Here is an 18,841-nt window from a genome sequence, read left to right as displayed (position 1 = left end):
AGCAGATGACCCATCCCATTCCATTTGGAATGTTGAAAACTCCATGGTAATGACGACTGGTCAACTCCATGGATGAAGATATCAGCTCCAATTATATGTGCTATCCTATTACAAAGGAATTGTGAGATAATATAAATCAGATATACTCTGACCTGGAGAACTAATCTCAAGTTTTTGAATTGACTCTAAAACTGGGAGAGGTTCGACAAAGGGATGATTCTCACTAAGTACTTCCATTCTTTAAAGCGATTGTGGTAAGATCTTGATCTCTTCAACACATATAAGTGAAAATCTACAGATGATTGCAACCACCACAGAAACTAGTTGAAGACAATCGTATTTACAAGTTTCTTGCTGGTCTTAATATTGAGTTCGATGAAGTGCGAGGAAGAATCATTGGTCGATCTCCCCTTCCTCTTATTGGTAACGTGTTTGTCGAAGTTAAAAGAGAAGAAAGCTGATGGAGTGTCATGCTAAAAAAAAGATCACTAGTGAGTCGCTTGAAAATTCTGCCTTAATTACTAATGCTACTGCCTACAAGACTACAAATTACCAACGTAAAAGCAATAAGGGACCTCGGGTCTGGTGTAACCATTGCAACAAGTCACGTCATACTCGTGAGACTTGTTGAAAAATTCATGGCAAACCTACCAATTAGAATAGCAGTAAGCAAGGAGAAAAAAACCACCGTGGGGTCCCTACTACCAATGGGATTGATACCGATCCCTTCAACAAAGAGCAAACTGATCAACTTTTGCAACTATTAAAATCTAATTCCTCATCTGATATTCCTAGTGTTTCCTTGGCACACACATGTAGAAAACCTAATGCCATTTCTTATCTTCATTTCTCTCCATGGGTTATAGATTCTGAAGCCTTCGATCATATAACTAGTTCTTCTCATTTCTTTAATACCTATACTCCTTGCTCTGAAAATGAAAAAATCAGAATCGTCGATGGTAGTTTTTCACCTATTGCAGGCAAATGACTTATTAAACTAACTAAAAATATTAATCTCACTTGTGTCTTTCATGTTCCTAACTTAACTTACAATCTTTTGTCTTAATAAACTATGCAAAAATTCTAACTGTCATGCTAATTTCTTTGACTTTCATTGTGAATTTTAGGACTAGACTTTGGGGACGACGATTGGGTGTGCTAGGATGATTGAAGGTCTTTACTACTTTGATGATATCTCTGTTGATAATAAAAAAGCTCAGGGCTTTAGTAGTACTAGTTCAATTCTTGTTCCAGACACAATTATGCTATGGCATCTTAGACTGGGGCATCATAGTTTTGCCTATTTGAAACGTTTATTTCCCGAATTGTTTAAGTGAATGAATTATTCACTTTTTCAATGTGACAGTTGCATCTTGGCAAAAAATCATCGTTCTACATATATACCAAAACCCTACCAAGCATCCAAACATGTTTATATAATTCATAGTAATGTTTGGGGGTTCATCTAAAATTTCTACTCTCTCTGGCAAACGGTGGTATGTTACCTTTATTGATGATCATACACATCTATGTTGGATTTATTTGATGCACAACAAATTTGAAGTAGAATACTTATTCAAAATTTTTTACATGAAAATCAATTTCAAACCAAAATTTGTATTTTACACTCTGATAATGGCACTGAGTATTTTAACGAGCACTTGAGGGATTTTTTGAAAGCAAAAGGTATTCACCATACATCTATTTTTCAGAATACTCCTCGACAGAATGTCATTGCTGAACGTAAAAACAGGCATTTACTCAAAGTTGCACATGCCATAATATTTTCTATACATATTCCAAAATATTTATAGGGGTGAAGTTATTTTGATGGTATCCTATTTGATAAACAGGATGCCCACTAAAGTGTTAAAGTACAAAACACCTCTTGAGTGTCTAAAAGAAGTCTTTCTCAACACACGGTTACATTCGGATCTTTCTATCAAAGTTTTTAAGTGTACTGTGTATGTTCATATTCCTAATCAATTTCGTTTCAAACTTGATCTTATGACTGTCAAATGTGTTTTTTTTTGTCATGCCTCACATAAAAAAGGCTATAAGTGTTATGATCCTCACACCAAAAAAAAAAAATCCATCTCAATATGGATGTTTCAATTTTTGAAAAACAACCATATTTTACCCAAAATTCTCTTTAGGGAAAGACACATGAAGTTGAAGAAAATTTTTAGAATGTTTCTATCCCACTTCCAAATGCAATTTATCTTACTCAAGAACCACATATTTTTGATAATGGTCACTTTGGATATTTTGGTTCTTTGGTGCCAAGTGAAGGAGTTTCTTGTGCAGGAGAAGAAGTACTACAAACCGATTATCACGATCTGAATTTTGAACTTCAGGTTTATACTAGGTAGAGATTTCATCAAAGGAACAAAGACTTAAATGCCAACTCTGCACAAAATCAATTTGAAAACCCGAGCAATGGCACTGTAAGTTCAAGAAATCTCATTTCAATGTCTAGTTTACTTCCTTCTATTGTACCCAATAGTTCCTCGGTTGATTCTTCAACTATTATCAATTATTCTCCTACTATTCCTGATCTTGATGTTCCTATAGCAATTAGAAAAGATGTTAGAAGTTGCACTAAACATCATATTGCTAAATATCTCTCTTATCACATACTATCAAAAAATCATAAAGCTTTCACATCTAGGATTTCACACTTGTTTGTTCTAAGGAATATACAGGAAGCTTTGAATGATCCGAATTGAAAATTAGCAGTCATAGAGGAGATGAATGCTCTAAGACGAAGTGGCATTTGGGAGATAATCTACCTGCCCAAAGGCAAGAAAATAGTAACGTGTAAATGAGTGTTTACAATAAAGTTAAGGCTGATGGGAACACTGATAAGTACAAAGCCAGATTGGTGGCTAAAGGTTTCACCAAAACTTATGGAATTGATTATCAGGAGACCTTTGTTCATGTTGCTAAAATAAACTCTATCAGAGTCCTATTGTCTCTTGTAGTAAATTCAGATTGACATCTACATCAACGTGATGTCAAAAATGTGTTTCTTAATTATAATCTTGAAGAAGAGGTCTTCATGAGTTTGTCTCTGGGGTTCGAAAAGAAATTTGGGAGCGACAAAGTATGTAGACTGAAAAAATTCATGTACAGTCTCAAACAGTCACCGAGAGCATGGTTTGAACGCTTTGGAAATGCAGTTACTAGTTATGGCTTCCTTCAAAGTCAGACATATCACACTATATTTTATAAACACTCAAAAGATGGTAAAATTACAATTTTGATTGTTTATGTTGAAGACATTATTTTAATTGGTGATGATGAAATAGAGTTAGTAGCCCTTAAGAAGAAACTTGCGAAGGAGATCCAAATTAAGGACTTGGGAATTCTAAAATATTTTCTTGGAATGGAGTTTGCAAGATTCAAAGAAGGTATTTTTGTCAATTAGAGAAAATATATATACTTGATCTTCTTGGAGAAACAGGTTTACTCGATTACAAGGTGTCGAATACTCCTATTGAGCCTAATGTGAAACTACAAACTGCTAAAGCTGAAGAAGTAAAGAACATGGAACAATATCAGAGACTTGTGGACAAGTTAATCTACTTGTTTCATATGCGGCCTGATATTGCTTTTGCAATTAGCATGGCAAGCCAATTTATGCACTCACCAGGCAGAGCATTTCGAGGTGGTCTACAAAATTCTGAGATATCTTAAAGAGACACCTGACAAAGGGTTAATGTTCAAGAAACATGGTCATTTGCAAGTTGAGATCTACATTGATGCAGATTAGGAAGGAAGTATTGATGATAAGAGATCTAATTCGAGCTACTATTCTTTTGATGGGGGAAACCTAGTCACCTGGTGCAGCAAAAAAATAAAATGTGGTGGCTAGAAGTAGTGTAGAAGCAGAGTTTAGAACTGTTACCCATAAAATTTGTGAGGGAATGTGGATCAAACGAATATTTGAAGAGTTGAAGTTTTCTCATTCAGTACTTATAAAAGTTTATTGTGACAACAAGGTTGTCATCTCTATGACTCATAATCCAATATTGCATGATCGTACAAAACATATAGAAGTGGACAAACATTTCATCAAAGAGAAGATTGATGCTGGAATAATATGTATGCCATACCTTCCAACAACTGAATAAATTGTTGATGTTCTCACTAAGAGTCTACACAAGAAGCAATTTGATAAACTTATTAGCAAGTTGACTATGGAAGACATCTATAAACCAACTTGAGGGGAGTGCTGAAATTATGCTGATATAATCTTTGATCCTAGAATATTCTAGGATCGGTGTTTTATGTAAATATAGAAAGTTAATAATGGTAGGATTCTGTCAATTATTTTCTTCATTTTTTCCTAATAATCCTCTCCTTAAAAGAGGATGTTGTACACATTCTTTTGTAATCAATTAAGACTTTTCTCGGTCTAATTACAAAGTTTCACAATAACTACATAATACGTGAATATATATACATGGATGTCAGCAGCAACAGAGAGGTTCCTAATACAGGTTCAAAACTTGTTAAATACCGCGAGTCAAATATAACCTGAAATGTCTTTAACCTATGAAAGCTTCTGAAAAAGTGTTTGATATATAAATACAAACAGCAAAACGTATGGATTAAATTCATTACGAGAATCTTAACCATTTATTCTTTTGCAAAGAAAACTTGAACATAAACGACCATGAAGATATATGCAGTTTCTCTAGGTCTAGGGTACATCTATGAAATTTAGCACAACCACCACAAATTTGAGTTGAGGGAAAGAAAAGGTGACAAACAAAATGGAACGACGACAATGAATCCCTTCTATCATATACGAGCAACATAAGAATTCGCTTGTGTAACATATCTCACCCACCGATATGGATTGTATGTATTAGATTTCTTTGCGATCTGCAAGTACTTCACCTGCATCAATAGGACAAAGAGTAACTTGGCAGTCAATCAAATAAAGATAAAGTGTAAACTACACTCAACTCTCCTGCAGTTCAGCAAAAGGACAAAGATTGCCCCATGGGCGTAACACAGTTGGTTCTTAGGTAACAGATTGCACCAAATGATGCAGGTTTGAGTTATGACAGCCGCAGTGTAAGAGTTTCACCCTCCTGTGGGGGTGGCTCCTTGTGGGCACTATGCACTGTGCCTCCTACCTGGTGCGCTGTCGTGTACTGTGATTAACCTCTCCCATGTGCGTGGGGTAATGTGTGGGGAGCCCTTAAGGTGAGGGATTTCACCTTTTGCACCCAAGCAAAAGGACAAAGACACCCGACATATGAGAAACGACAATGACATCTCTTGACTTTACAACTCTAGCTGCATGTTCTCTCCTATAATTGTTAATGTGACAAAAATAACTTCGCATTTTCTCTCCCCACCCTTTATCCTCGTCCTTTATTTAGCAGACTGACTAGAATCTAGCAATTTTTCAATCTCTGTCTCTATTTGGTTCGTCATACAAGAAACAGCCCGATTCTAGCTAGTTCTTCATACGAGAAAAGAGGGAAGGGAAGAAAATGTGAGGGTATTTTCATCATATTAAACTTTTTAACATCTGTGAAGTAACAGTAGGGAGAAAGTGTACTTCGAATTATATCGGGAAGGTATTTATCATTTCTCAAATATCATGAGTGTCTACCTTTTAATCAAACCTCAAGGGTGTTGAGTGTAATTTACCCAAAGATAAATTATCCTCCCAAAGTTTTACACTTCTAGTTTTCAATAACTGAGATGTATGAATATTCAGAATTTGTCTACCAGTCATTCCTTTGCCATTTTATGACAGTTCATTACATAATTATCATGTCACTACAATTTTTTTTTTTGGCTGAAAAACTTCACTAAAAGTACATTTCACGCACATACTAATATCAACATGCTCCAGAACTAATTTGTTAATGTATTGTTTCTCAGCAATTTTTGTAGGAAATGTAAGGGGTTGTTTAGTTATGGAAAATAATCCTAGTTTTCTGGAAAACTACTTCACAGAAATGAAAAATTAGAGAACTTGAATACAAATCCCCCCCCCACCCCCCCCAAAAAAAAAAAAAAAATGGAGATTTGGAAGACACAATTTTCCAAAATTGAAGTCTACTTGGAAGACACCTAAAATGAGTTTTCTAAGTTTTACTTATTAATTTGGAGACTTGGAAAAGGTGATTTTTCAACAATTTTTCCCCAAATTATCTCCATCTACTTCTCTAACACAAGTTAGTACAAAAGAAATTAAAACATCTCTCCCTCTTTTGAACATATGTTCCAATTTTCTAGATTGGAAATTATTTTTCTGTATTTCTAGCATTTGAACACATTTTTCAAATTTTCTATAGAAAATGAAAAGTAGAGATTTTATAGAAAATTGGAGATTGAAAACTGGAAATCATTTTCTACAACTAAATAGCCCCTAATGTTCATATTCTCCACAGATTTAACAAAGGATGGGGAAATCCTAATCCTCTTGATTGTTTTGCCAGAAGTGAACATCAGAATGGCATTGAAATGGAGTCAGTAAGGTCCATTGCATTTGCAAGTGGACCTTAAAGTACCAAACTGGTCTGACTGATTTGCCAATAAGAAAGGAGAAGGAATGTTACCCAGCTAAACGAGGAAGTAGCTTTACCTGAAGCCTTGAGGTGTTATACATTGGTATTGTAAAGGTCATGCTCACAGGTCCAGCTTCCTTTGTGATGTTTCCTATTTAACATAAAATTTGTTCAAGTCTGTTGGCAAATAGATTCGCACAACTTTCAGCAGTAAATTTATTTTTCAATATGGTAATGATGTATTGAGAAAACCATACCATGTGATTCCTGTGAAAATGTCAGCTTTGCACGCAGTGTATGTTCAGATCCACCAACAATCTGTTGTGTGTTGTACAAAAGAGTTATTGCTTGAAGGCCATATAAATAAATTACAACTGCACAAATCGGAAAGATTTTTCACATCTTGACTTTGCATGTATTTATAAGAGCAAAACCAGGAAACAATTGAAAAGGAACCTACCTTTTTTATACTCCATTCAAGTCTCTTATTTGACTCCTTAAAATCAGTCATTTGTCCAACTGCACCAGGTTCCAACTCAAAACTAACTCTGGTATGATAGTGGAGAGAAGATGAGCAAAAATAAAAAATTAGGAAAGCATTATGTTGGCTATGGAAGGGTGATGTGGAACCAAGAACAAGAACAAAAAGTAAACTGGAGAAAACTCAACCCAATATCAAATCAATTCTCAAGGCTCAAGAGAATACTTGAACCATTTTTTATTCTTTGGTCCAACATAAACTTTTTTTCTCTTAGATCCAACACAAGCCTTTTTTCTTCTTTGATGCAATATTGACCATTTTCCTTAAACAAGTAATATTTGTTTCAATATGGACATCAAGATTATGAATGATATTTCTGCTTCACCACCTTTTATTTGTGCATGTATGCTATGGTGTGTATGCAAAATTCTATGATGTTGCCCCATCTCCAATGATTTGTTTACGTTATTAACCAATGTTCAGAAAATAGGACTGGGATACCAAACTGGTAAGGGAAAGGTCAAGAGTCAATGATCGGACTAGGGTTGAACTGGAATATATTTTTATCAAATAAATAAATATATATATAATAATTAAAACACTTATCATTCACAAATTTATTTCTTAATTTATCTTCATATCTCTATTGTTAAAAATAATAAAATCACAGTGCTATTTTACTTTTTAGCTATCTCCCTCCCCCTCTGCTTGTGCAATGGACCAACCAGGTTGAGGTAAAGGGGAGGGGCTTTCCCTGATTTTTGCCAAATGTTTCTGGTATGCAGGTGGTAAGGAAGGTAGCAGTCCAACCGGTTTGGGTCACCCAATCACTAGTTCAACCACCCAAGTTGGCTAAAACCCAGCCAGTTTTTCCTGGTGGATCAGATCGACTGGCAGACCAGATACTGGTTTTTTCAACACTGCTATTGGTAGAACAGGTGTGCTAAAGATCTTCAGATATTATGCCCATCTATCATTCTTGTCCGCGCATTCAAAATAATTTACTATCAGGTAGGTACATTGAATATATGCTTGTATCATAAAAATTCTTCCACTCAGAATCTTGGACAACTACTTTTTTTTTTATAAGCAAAATGTTAACAAAAGACAACAGGGAATGAACCAACCCTGTACAGGGGGGAAAAACCTGTAGACCTGAAAATCTGAGCATCACAGAGGAGAACTCATCCAAAAAGTAGGCCAAAGGGGGCAAAAAAAAAAAAAAGGGGGCCTCCTCAGATAACAAAATTTAGCGAAGTCATCTTTACATACTTTCAAAAGTATGGTGCATTTACTCATGTTCTATGCAACATGGCTAATACTGATGTAGGACACCAACAAGATTGTGGAAAAATATGGCTTACTTTCTCATTGAACTGAAAAATACATATATACACATAGAATGTCTACCTAACTATAGAAACAAATCTTCTAATTGAATAATCTTCTATGTACGGTAATATAGATATGATTATTATCCTAATTACAACTTTTAAATCTACAGAATATTTGACCAATCACACACATAATCACAGCTTTGATTCACGACACTCCCTCTCAACTTAGTGAATAAACATTGTTCATTCCCAGCTTGTAAGCTTGTGAAAGACCTGACTAATGAGTCTCTTAGTTAGAACATCAGCTAGTTGTAATTCGCTTGATATATAAGGCGTGCAGATAAGATCACTGTCCAATTTTTCTTTAATAAAATGTTGATCCACCTCAATGTATTTTGTCCAGTCATGTTACACAGGATTGTGTGCAATGCTAATGGCAAACTTATTGTCACAATAGAGCTTCATAGGATCTTCCCACTTGAGTCTTAAATCTTCTAGAATAATCTTTAACCATAATAGTTCACATATCCCCTGTACCATTACTCGAAATTCTAATTCTGCACTTGATTATGCCACAACAAATTGTCTAAGTAACCAAATTTCCACCTAAGAAAGTACAATATCTCGAGGTAGATCTTCTATCAATCACTGAGCTTGCATAATCTGCATCAGTGTAGGCCTCTAAAGTGAGTTTGCCCTCCTTTTTGAACAGAATTCCCTTTCCTAGAGTACCCTTGAGGTAATATAAGATTCTGTAAACTGTTTTCATGTGAAGTTCCTTGGGTTTATGCATGAATTGACTCACTATACTCACGGCATAGGCTATATCCGGTAGTGTGTGAGAGGTAAATTAGCCTGGCGACCAACTTTTGATATGCCTCTTTGTCTATGTCTCTATCTCCCTTAGCTTCACCAAATTTGTGATTAGGGTCAATTGGAATGCTAGATGGTTTGCAAGTCATTTTCCTGTGTCTCGTAAAAGATCAAGACATACTTGTGTTGGGATATAAATATCCCTTGTCTAGACCGTGCCACTTCAATACCTAGGAAATACTTCAAATTCCTTAATTTCAAACTCCTCAGCCAAACATCTGCTCAAGTTCTGCCTCTCATTTTCATCATTTCCTATCACTATAATGTCATCAACATAAACAATAAGAGTTATGAAAAAATCGGAACTTGATTGTTTTATGAATAGAGTGTGGTCCCATTGACTCAATTTGTAACCCATGGCTTGCATTACTTTGGAAAATCTCCTGAACTAAGCTCTAGGTGACTGTTTTAGGCCATATAGTGCCTTCTTGAGTCTACAAACCTTAGTCTCAAGTTTGTTTTTGTTGAATCTTGGGGGTATGTCCATAAAAATTTCCTCCTCAAAGTCTCCGTGCAAGAAAGCATTCTTCACATCAAACTGTAACAAAGGCCAATCAAAGTTAACTACTAGGGATGAGAGAATTCTCACTGTGTTCATTTTGGCTACCGGGACAAAGATTTCTTGGTAATCTATTCCATATGTTTGGGTATAGCCTTTAGCTACCAGGCTAGCCTTGTATCTTTCAAGTGTCCCATCTTATTTATACTTAATTGTGAAGACCCATTCGCACCCAACATGTTTCTTCCCTTTTAGTAAATCCACAATCTCCCATGTATTATTCCTTTCAAGAGCCTACATTTCAAGATTCATAGCATTCTTCCAATTTTCATAGTTTAAAGCCTCTGATAATGTGATAGGAATGGATGTTGTGTGTATGTTTGTAAGAAAACTTTTATGGGATGGAGAGCATCTTTTAAGGGATACAAAGTGAGAGAGTGGATATTAAGGATGTTTTGTGCACTCTCTAATTCCTTTCCTTAGTGCTATAGGAAGGTCAATATTAGCCATGGAATCAACATTGAAAGGTGAGTCAATAGATGTTACCTCATTTCCAAACATTGGAATTGATGATAGGAGCAGTCTTGGTTCAGGTTATGGATTATTTCTTCCTAAGTAAATCTGGAGCAACTGTTTGTCAATGGCGGTCTCCTCCACACAATTTGGGGAATAGGGTGGAGGGAGGATTTAGGTTCATGAGCTTGTAAGGTAGAGTCAAATGTAGGTTCGGGTAGTAGGTCAAGGAAAGGTTCAAATGCAGGTTGTTCAAGTATATTTAGGAGTTGGAGCTGGCGGTAGAAAGTTAGGAAACAACGGCTCATCCTTATCTTCCAGACTTGAGGTCTCCCTCTGAAGAGAAAGGTGAGTAAAATAGAGTTCAGTTTTAACAAATGTAACATCTGCATAAACCAAAAAAAATTTAGTCAAAGGATGATAGCATTTTTACCCTTTTTGTGTAGAAGAATAGCCCACAAAGACACACTTAAGAGCTCTAGGATCCAACTTTCCCTGATAAGGGCTGTGGACATGAACAAATGAAACACACTGAATACTTTAGGACTAAGCTGATTTGTGGTAGGAAGAGTAGGATATAAGTGGGATAAGATTGCCATTGGAGTTTAAAAATGTAACACTCGAGAAGGTAATCGATTTATGACATGAGTCGCTGTGAGGACAGATTTTCCCCAAAATTGTTTAGGCACATTTTTGTGAAACAACAATGCCCCGAGTAGTATCTAGGAGATGATTGTTCTTTCGTTCTAGAATCCCATTATGTTGAGGGGTAGAAACACATGAGAATTCGTGAATAACTCCTCGTTGAAGGAAATAGTGGGAAAGGGTTTAGTTGAAATAATCATTTGCATTGTCTGACCAAAACCATTTGATTTGTGTCCCAAATTGATTGTGGATCATAGAAAAAAAATTGGAAAGAATATCACTCACATCATATTTAGATTTAAGAAGAAACACCCATGTAATCCTTGTACAATCATCAATGAACGAAACAAACCAATGTGCCCCAGAAACATTTGAAATGGTTGATGGATCCAGATATCACTATGAATCAATTCAAAAAGAGTAAGACATCTGTGATTACTAATTGAAAAAACAACACGTCTATGGTTAACAAACTCGTAGACATCACAATGAAACTCTCTAATATCAAGGTTTTGAAACAACAAAGGGAACAAGATTTTAAGAGTAGCATGTCCCAGCCCGTAACGATGTAGCCAAACAATGTCCTTAAGGGGTATTTTTGGTTCTGAAAGACATGTTAAAGGTTGCTTCCACCTATCAACAAGTAATTTCTCAAATTTCTCAAGATGACATAAGCCATCCCATTCCTTAGCATGTCCAATCAACAGTCCCAAGTCCTTGTCCTGAAACCAATAGTAAGAAAGAAGAAAAAACACTATGCAATTAGTGTCACGGGATAGCTTGGATACAGAGATTAGGTTGGTGTACAGTTTAGGCACATGAAAGACATTTTAGAGGGTCAAGGAAGGGCTGATTTTGATCTCTCCTATTCCAACTATTGTGAATTAAAGAACCATCAGCTATAGCAATTTTCCGATTGCTAGAACAGGGTGAGTATGAGAGAAAAAACTGCGAGGAAGGAGTTGGTTTGTGGTTCTGGAGTCAATAATCCATGAGTCTTTAAAGGATGTATCAAAGTCATTTAAAGCATGTGAAATTGAGAGTTTACTAAATTGTTGTAGTGAGCATGTACCTAAAGAGGATGGTGCCTCAAGGGTACTTAAAAAGTATCGCAACCTTTCAATCTTCTCCATGTTGAATTCTTTTGGTTCATGGGACTGTTTTTCCTCCTGTGGAGTTGCTATATTAACTTGCCCCCGGCTCCTATGCTGAGATTGTCCACCTCTATTTCCCCATTCCTTGCTTGGTGGCTTTCCATGTAGCTTCCAACATATCTCTTTAGTATGTCGTGGTTTCTTGTAGAAAGTACACCATATATTTTCATGATTGTCATTACCCATGAATTTGAGACCTGTTTTTCCATTTTCTCCAAGCAGTTGGTCCTTCTTAAACCCATGATTTTCACCTCCTTTAGCCAACGTTGTTGAGGCTCAACTGGTTTGGGGTCCAACATGACACCCCTCCTGCTTTCCTCAGCTATAATAATTGAAATCATTTCGTTAAGTGAAGGTAAATCATCTTTGGCTAGGATTTAAACCCTCACTTGATCATACTCCACATTTAGGCCTATAAGAAAATCGTAGGCGCGATCTTTGTCTATAAAGGCTTTCAAGGTGGTTGCATCATCATTGTTCATCTCAATTACCCTATAGTGATCCATTTCTTGCCATAGTCCCTTTAGGAAATTGGCATGCTTGGTGGCAGTTCTGCTATCTTGCTTTGCTGCAGCTATTTTGGTCTTCAACTCGTAGATCTGGGCTGCATCCTTCACCTTCGAGTAGGTTTGTTGGATAGACTCCCAAACCTCCTTTGTTGTTGACAAAAACATGCAGGTATCACTGATTTCGGGAGCCATGGAACTCCACAGCCATGCAATGATCATGGAATCTTCTTCATCCCATGCCACAGGTTGAATCTCCCTTCTTTAATCCGGTTCCTATAATATGGTTAATCTTCCCTTTCCCTTTCAAAATGGTTCGAATCAATTGGGACCATTTAAGATAATTCCTTCCATCCAACTAATAGGCAGCATTGATTTGTTGCAGTTCTCTCAATGGCTGAAGCAGCATGGGTTCTAGTGTTTCCCTTGTATCATGGGAACTAGCTTCATCAGTGGTGGCTAACATCTCCGGTTAATGGGAAGGGCCAAGAGAAGAATGAGAAATAACGTACTTTTGCAGCAATGAATGCTGCTTGTGATGGTTGTAGTAGCGGGTAAGGCTAGGCAACAATGAAGGTTGCTGGTGATAGGTTGTCTGTAGCAACAAAAGGATAGCTGACAATGAAGGCTCAAAAATAAGAGTCCTAGGGTTTCTTAGGCTTTGATACCATGTGGGAAAATATAGCTTTCTTTCTCATTGAACTGGAAAATACATATATACACATAGAATGTCTACCTAACTATGGAAACAAATCTCCTAATTGAGTAATCTTCTATTTACAATAATATAGAAATGATTATATTTTAATTACAACTTTTAAATCTACAGAATATTTGATCAATCACACACATAATCACAGCCTTGATTCACAACAAAAATGAATCTTGGAAAGATTAGGATTGAGGCAAAGCCAACCAAGGTCAAAATTGACTCTAGTGGTTAAAATGGTTATCTATCAAACTAGCCCAGAATGGGTTAAAATTTCATAGGTCAATCCTAGATAAACTAGAAAAAAGTAGCTGCTGATTTACTAGTGATACACAATGGATTTCAGCCACATTTCATTATCTCGTCCTGAAATTGGAAAATTGGAAATCCGCTACTTCTAGTATCATTCTTGTTTAGGAATTTTTTTCCTAAAACCTCCAAATTTGGCTATTTTTTATCCTTCTATTAACTTCCAAAATCTAGAATTGATCTCTAACTCAATTTTTCTATTTTCTTATGTTTTATTTTGGAAAGATTCCACCTTGTCATATTACTTTAAGGGTTGTAATCTACATTGAAGAGTTAAAAGAGTATTTCATATTCGAAGAACTTTGACTTCTTTTTTCTAGATTCATAATATTTCGTCACTAAAATGATGCACTAGAATGATATCTAATTCTTCTTACTGGCTTAGTGTCAAAACACTTTTCAATGAAACATCATCCATTAACATGTATCAAGATAACATAATAAAAGTTGTTAAAAAGAAATCTCTCTGAACTTACCAGAAAGAAGTATTAACAGCAATGAGCAATACCTGGAGGTATACATTGGTACTGGCATCTGCACTACAATAGTGTTTGCTGTGATGCTTGAGGCAAATTCAGCACGCACTTTAATAATCACTTCACCCTTAAACAGTGGGAGCCAAATGAGTTAATTATACTGAAGATTGCCACTATGCCTTCTGATTTTAATTACACAAGTAAAGATTAACCTTAAGTGGTCCAGCTTCTTCAATCAATGCATTGATATGAAAAGGAGGCCGGAATTCCTGAGTAATACGGTAATTCATGACAGGAAATTCACCATCTGGTGGCACCTGAAAATATTGGCAAGATGAGGTGTCCATTTTAGTTTCTCCTTAAACAGGCACATCCTAAAATACCCTTTTCAAAGTTGCATTTAGTATCTCTCACCAAAGTCAGAGTTCTGTCCATATCAAAGCTATCAAGATGTACAGATTCATGGAAATTGCAATCATCTAAAATCACTGCTCCAGATCCAGAGGAACCACTATAATCTGTTTCAGAAAACAGAAATTTATTAAGGTGATGAAAGACATTAACTCAAAATTGACAAACACCACAAAGAGCACTATGGCCAAAACACAGCCTGACACGTCTCTGATGCAAACACTAACACAAGAATAAAGGATAAATATAATCTTACTTGAACAAACTTAAAATGCAGAGTTTGTGTTAAGACAGAAAAAAGAAATATTGAGTTAAACATGATAGTAGTCCAAGAAAAGAAAAAAAATTGATAAGTCAATCAAATCAAATTTATTAACCCAAAATATGGAAAGGGCTTAGATTTTGAACTTTAGTGCTAATCCTTGCATTCCTATTTTGAATGATGATATAAATGCACTACAAAACAATACATCAATTTTCAGAAAATTATCCATACCATAGATTGATCTCCCGCCTCTTCCTATGCTCAACTCCTCATTGAGGGCTAACCGGATTTCTGGATTGCCAGTGAGATAACTCTTCATTTGAATGGTGCCATCAATCTCAGAAGTCAGTATATATCCCTGTGTGTATCATTTCATTAAATGATATCTTTTAATGGAAATGTTAAGAGGAACAAGAAAGAAAAATCTCCATAGTTCATAGATCGGAGTCAATCCAAGACACATTTGTCAATCACAAGCAAGATAGTGAAGTATATCATTGTACACCCAGAAGAAAAATTGACAAGACAATCAAAAGTCTGCATCCAGTTTCAAGTAGCTACTAACTTTTTGATGATGAAGTCTACATATAAATGTTATGTTATTTACCAATATATAAAAGAAAGCGAGCCTTGGTAGCAATAGTAAGGTTGCTCCTTTGCGCCTATAAGGTGATGGGTTCAAGTTGTAGAAATAATCTCTTCACAAAAAAGTAAAGGGAAGGTCATGTACCATTACGACCCTCCCCCAACCCTCACATAAGTGGGGACACTCATTAACTGGTATGCCCTTGTAATCTTTATAAAAGTTTTAAAATACAGTCTAAGCACAGTTTTGGCTAATTTCTTAATCAACACGAAAATGTCGCAATACCTAGATAAAGATTATCACAAGTTTGAGTAACTTAAAGGGACGAATACCCACACTAGAGCTGAACGTAATGCTTATTTTCTCAATTATATCTACAAAAATTTCCTCCCTCTTCCGACCCCCAGGCTCGTTTGCTACGACAGATTTCGTGACAGCTGTTCCTGGCATTCTTTTGTTCCCTTGCTGCATTCAAGTTGAAAAGTCAATCATAACATATTTGCAAGGAAGAAATTAGAAAGCAACACCATCTTATCCTATTTATGTATAATGAGATTAGTTAAATAAACATGATACCATAAAGATGCCAGCAGGGCCAAGGGTTGGCAAGCGTGCAGCTTCAACCACAATTGGCTCATTAAATACATAGGACTTCAAAACTTCTGTGGATGTCGTTAGCACATAACCAAAATCCTGGTAGCAAGATAAGTAAATCAAATTTAAGCTCACGGGTTCAGCTTACTAGAAAGGACTATTGTCAGTAAATTACTAGAATAATGCAGAATAGTTGCCAAGCTCATTGGGATTTCATTTTCCAAAACTTTATTTGTGAAAGTCTTCTAAGCAGAAAGAAACCAGGCACACCATGAATGTCATAAGTGGTGTGTATCTGACAGTTGATTTTAGTGCAAAGCTCCAAGCCTCCAAATAAACTAACCAATCATCCTAGGAACTTTGAAATAGATTGAAATATCCCCCAAATGGAATGGCCACTTGAAGCACAGTAATGGATAGCTTCTTGTGTTTGATGGCAGGAAAAAAGTGGCAGAGCTAAGTTTAATGAAAAGGCAATACAAGTAACACATATGAAAGCATGTCCACTTCTATTTATGATTTCTAGGATGATCAACTTGCAACAAAAGACGGCCTTCGCACTTAGGAAGCCTAGGAAACAGTCATTTAGCAAAGATGCACATATCAACATATAATACTTACAATAACTTCATCAAGTAACTCATACACAAGTACAAAATTTTTCCGTAGTGAATCTTCATTGAGGACACCAAGGTAATCTTTGATGACACGAGCAATCCTCTGTAGAAGTTCCAACAGAAACGACGGGGATACATTGGCTCTTGTGGTTGCAACAAACAGCAATCCAACAACCTTCACATGGAAGTAGTTCACACCATCCACATTCTATTGGGAATGGAGAAAAACATATGATACCATTAGGGCTCCTTCAATTGAGTTACAATAATCCATAGGTAATAAAGGACACATATCCACAAATGATGAATGATATATAAGAGAAAGAAAAGGGGGGAAATATAGTAGATTCTTATGATCAACAACCATGGGAAATATATTTGTGAACTTAAAAATTTCAAAATGATATTGCAATTTATAATATACTTGGTCATAATATAACAAGCCACTAACAAGTAATAACCAACTCTCGGATGAAGACAAAATTAAGTTAGATAAATTAGCTTATTCTTTGTTTAGTAAGTTATAGGTTTATGCAAATATTCTAGGTCAGAAATGAGACACCAAAATGAAAAATAGACCAACAAACTATGTATAAGATAGATAGAGCTTGTTACAATAGAATATAAAACAAGACCTTGCACTGTCTAAAAGAAAAAAGAAATACATACAAAGACAGGTGGAGCCTCCTCTCCCCCATCCTCCTTCCAGAACTTCACTTTGCGGAAAAATATCTCTGCACTTCCTTTTTGTACATCACCACGGTCTGCAACAAAACAATAATGCAAATAATATATATGAGTCGTCATAGTAAATGATAAAGAAAGAAACAGTTTCTTTCTGCTGCAGATTGAATCATCCTCATACTTGGGGGGGAAAAAACACCATCGTTTGGTAAAAAGTGCAGAGATATAGACTCCAACTCAGTTATGCAATACAGCAAGGGACGAGGAAAATCACAAGAATTTGTACTTCCACAACACAAATAGAAGAAAGTTTGGAATTTGAACCGGAAAATATGCCCAGAACACTACAAACCTCCAGTGTCAAAAATTAGCTAATAAACAGGTCATTTGATACTAAAAAAACGTGCCACGGTTATTATTGTTCAGATGTGCAGCCAATCTTTTCAATTGACGACTTTCGAAGGCCTTCCTAGTAAACAGGTTCTTTCTCGTGATTATATGAAATTGAACTTCGATCTTAATGGAGCACCAATTTGGAAAGAAAAAAGAAAAAAAAAAGCTTAATCCTAGTTCCCTGAACCTCAATTTCAACCTAAAAAACATCTTTCCGATTGCTCATCTAGAGAAAGTGTATTAAACAATGTAATTGACAGCTATTCAGATTGAAATCGGCAACGACATAGGTTCGGATCAGTAAGATCAAATGTAAAGCCACGATCTGAATCTGACAAAAGGAGCATAGGTGTACGGCAAAACAGTAGAATCCAAACTCATTTGGTATCCTTCTGCATATGTTAAGTTTGCCAAACTTACAATCGCGGAAGACAATGTTGTCGCCTCTCTGCGACAGGACGAAGAACTGCGAGATCATGCCTAGCTTCAGTCTCCTGCTTCGCCTCGCTGCAAAACCTCCGATATGATCGATTTCACCTCTCCGTTTCGAGTGGCCTTCTGGTTTTCCACAACACAATTTGTGCTATTCCATCTTTGGAAATTTATGTCCAGACCCGTTTAAATTCAGCTATTTTCACTTATTCCCTTTCTTTCCACGAGACTATATATTTGCAACCTGCTTCGGGAAGTAGTAATTTCGCAATGAATTGAATCGAAATAACATCAAAATTAATTAAAATAATTAATTTTTTATTTAAAATAATGAGATTTAAGACATTTTATTTACTAAATATATTGACTATCATAGACATCGATTTAGATTTATTTTTGTGTCAATTTTGTAAATAACCTAAAAACATAGTGGTATTTTTAAAATAAACATATATTTGGTCAATTGGTTTTAGGAAAATTCTATTCACAGCAAGGGTTTTACTCTTCGCAGCCTTTTTCTGTCAAATTTTTTTTATCATTTTTCAAAAATCCTATTTTACCCTTCTATCACCCTATCATATCATCTTCCTTCCTTTTTTACTCTGCACAGTCACTCTATCTCTCTTTCTCTCTTATTATATCCATTTCTTTCTCTCTCACACCCATCTCTCCATCTCTCTTTCCCAATGAACACACACACAAATATGTATATATATATACAAACACACACACAGAGATAATTTATTATAATAAAATAAAATTAAAAAAATATAAGTAAATAAATTATTTTTAAATATTTGTATTTTAAATAATTATAA

General features: G+C 35.7%; 1 protein-coding gene across 1 annotated transcript; it reads right to left on the bottom strand.

Annotated features, from left to right (window-relative positions):
* Positions 1-4,568: 4,568 nt before the first annotated feature.
* Positions 4,569-18,179, bottom strand: LOC127799995 (AP-4 complex subunit mu). The gene is made up of 13 exons (XM_052334342.1): positions 18,012-18,179; positions 17,184-17,278; positions 16,519-16,722; positions 15,880-15,996; positions 15,640-15,768; positions 14,949-15,075; positions 14,456-14,559; positions 14,254-14,358; positions 14,074-14,168; positions 7,000-7,087; positions 6,797-6,857; positions 6,617-6,690; positions 4,569-4,908 (listed from the first exon to the last, which is right to left on the bottom strand). Exons 1-13 carry the CDS (start codon positions 18,067-18,069, stop codon positions 4,810-4,812), a joined length of 1,356 nt encoding a protein of 451 aa, XP_052190302.1. The 5' UTR covers positions 18,070-18,179; the 3' UTR covers positions 4,569-4,809.
* Between the last annotated feature and the right edge of the window lie 662 nt (positions 18,180-18,841).

Source organism: Diospyros lotus, chromosome 4 (genome assembly GCF_014633365.1).
Source record: "Diospyros lotus cultivar Yz01 chromosome 4, ASM1463336v1, whole genome shotgun sequence".
NCBI classification, from domain to species: Eukaryota; Viridiplantae; Streptophyta; class Magnoliopsida; order Ericales; family Ebenaceae; genus Diospyros; species Diospyros lotus.
Note: the sequence above shows the minus strand (reverse complement) of the source record. Positions and strands in the feature narration are given on the sequence as shown.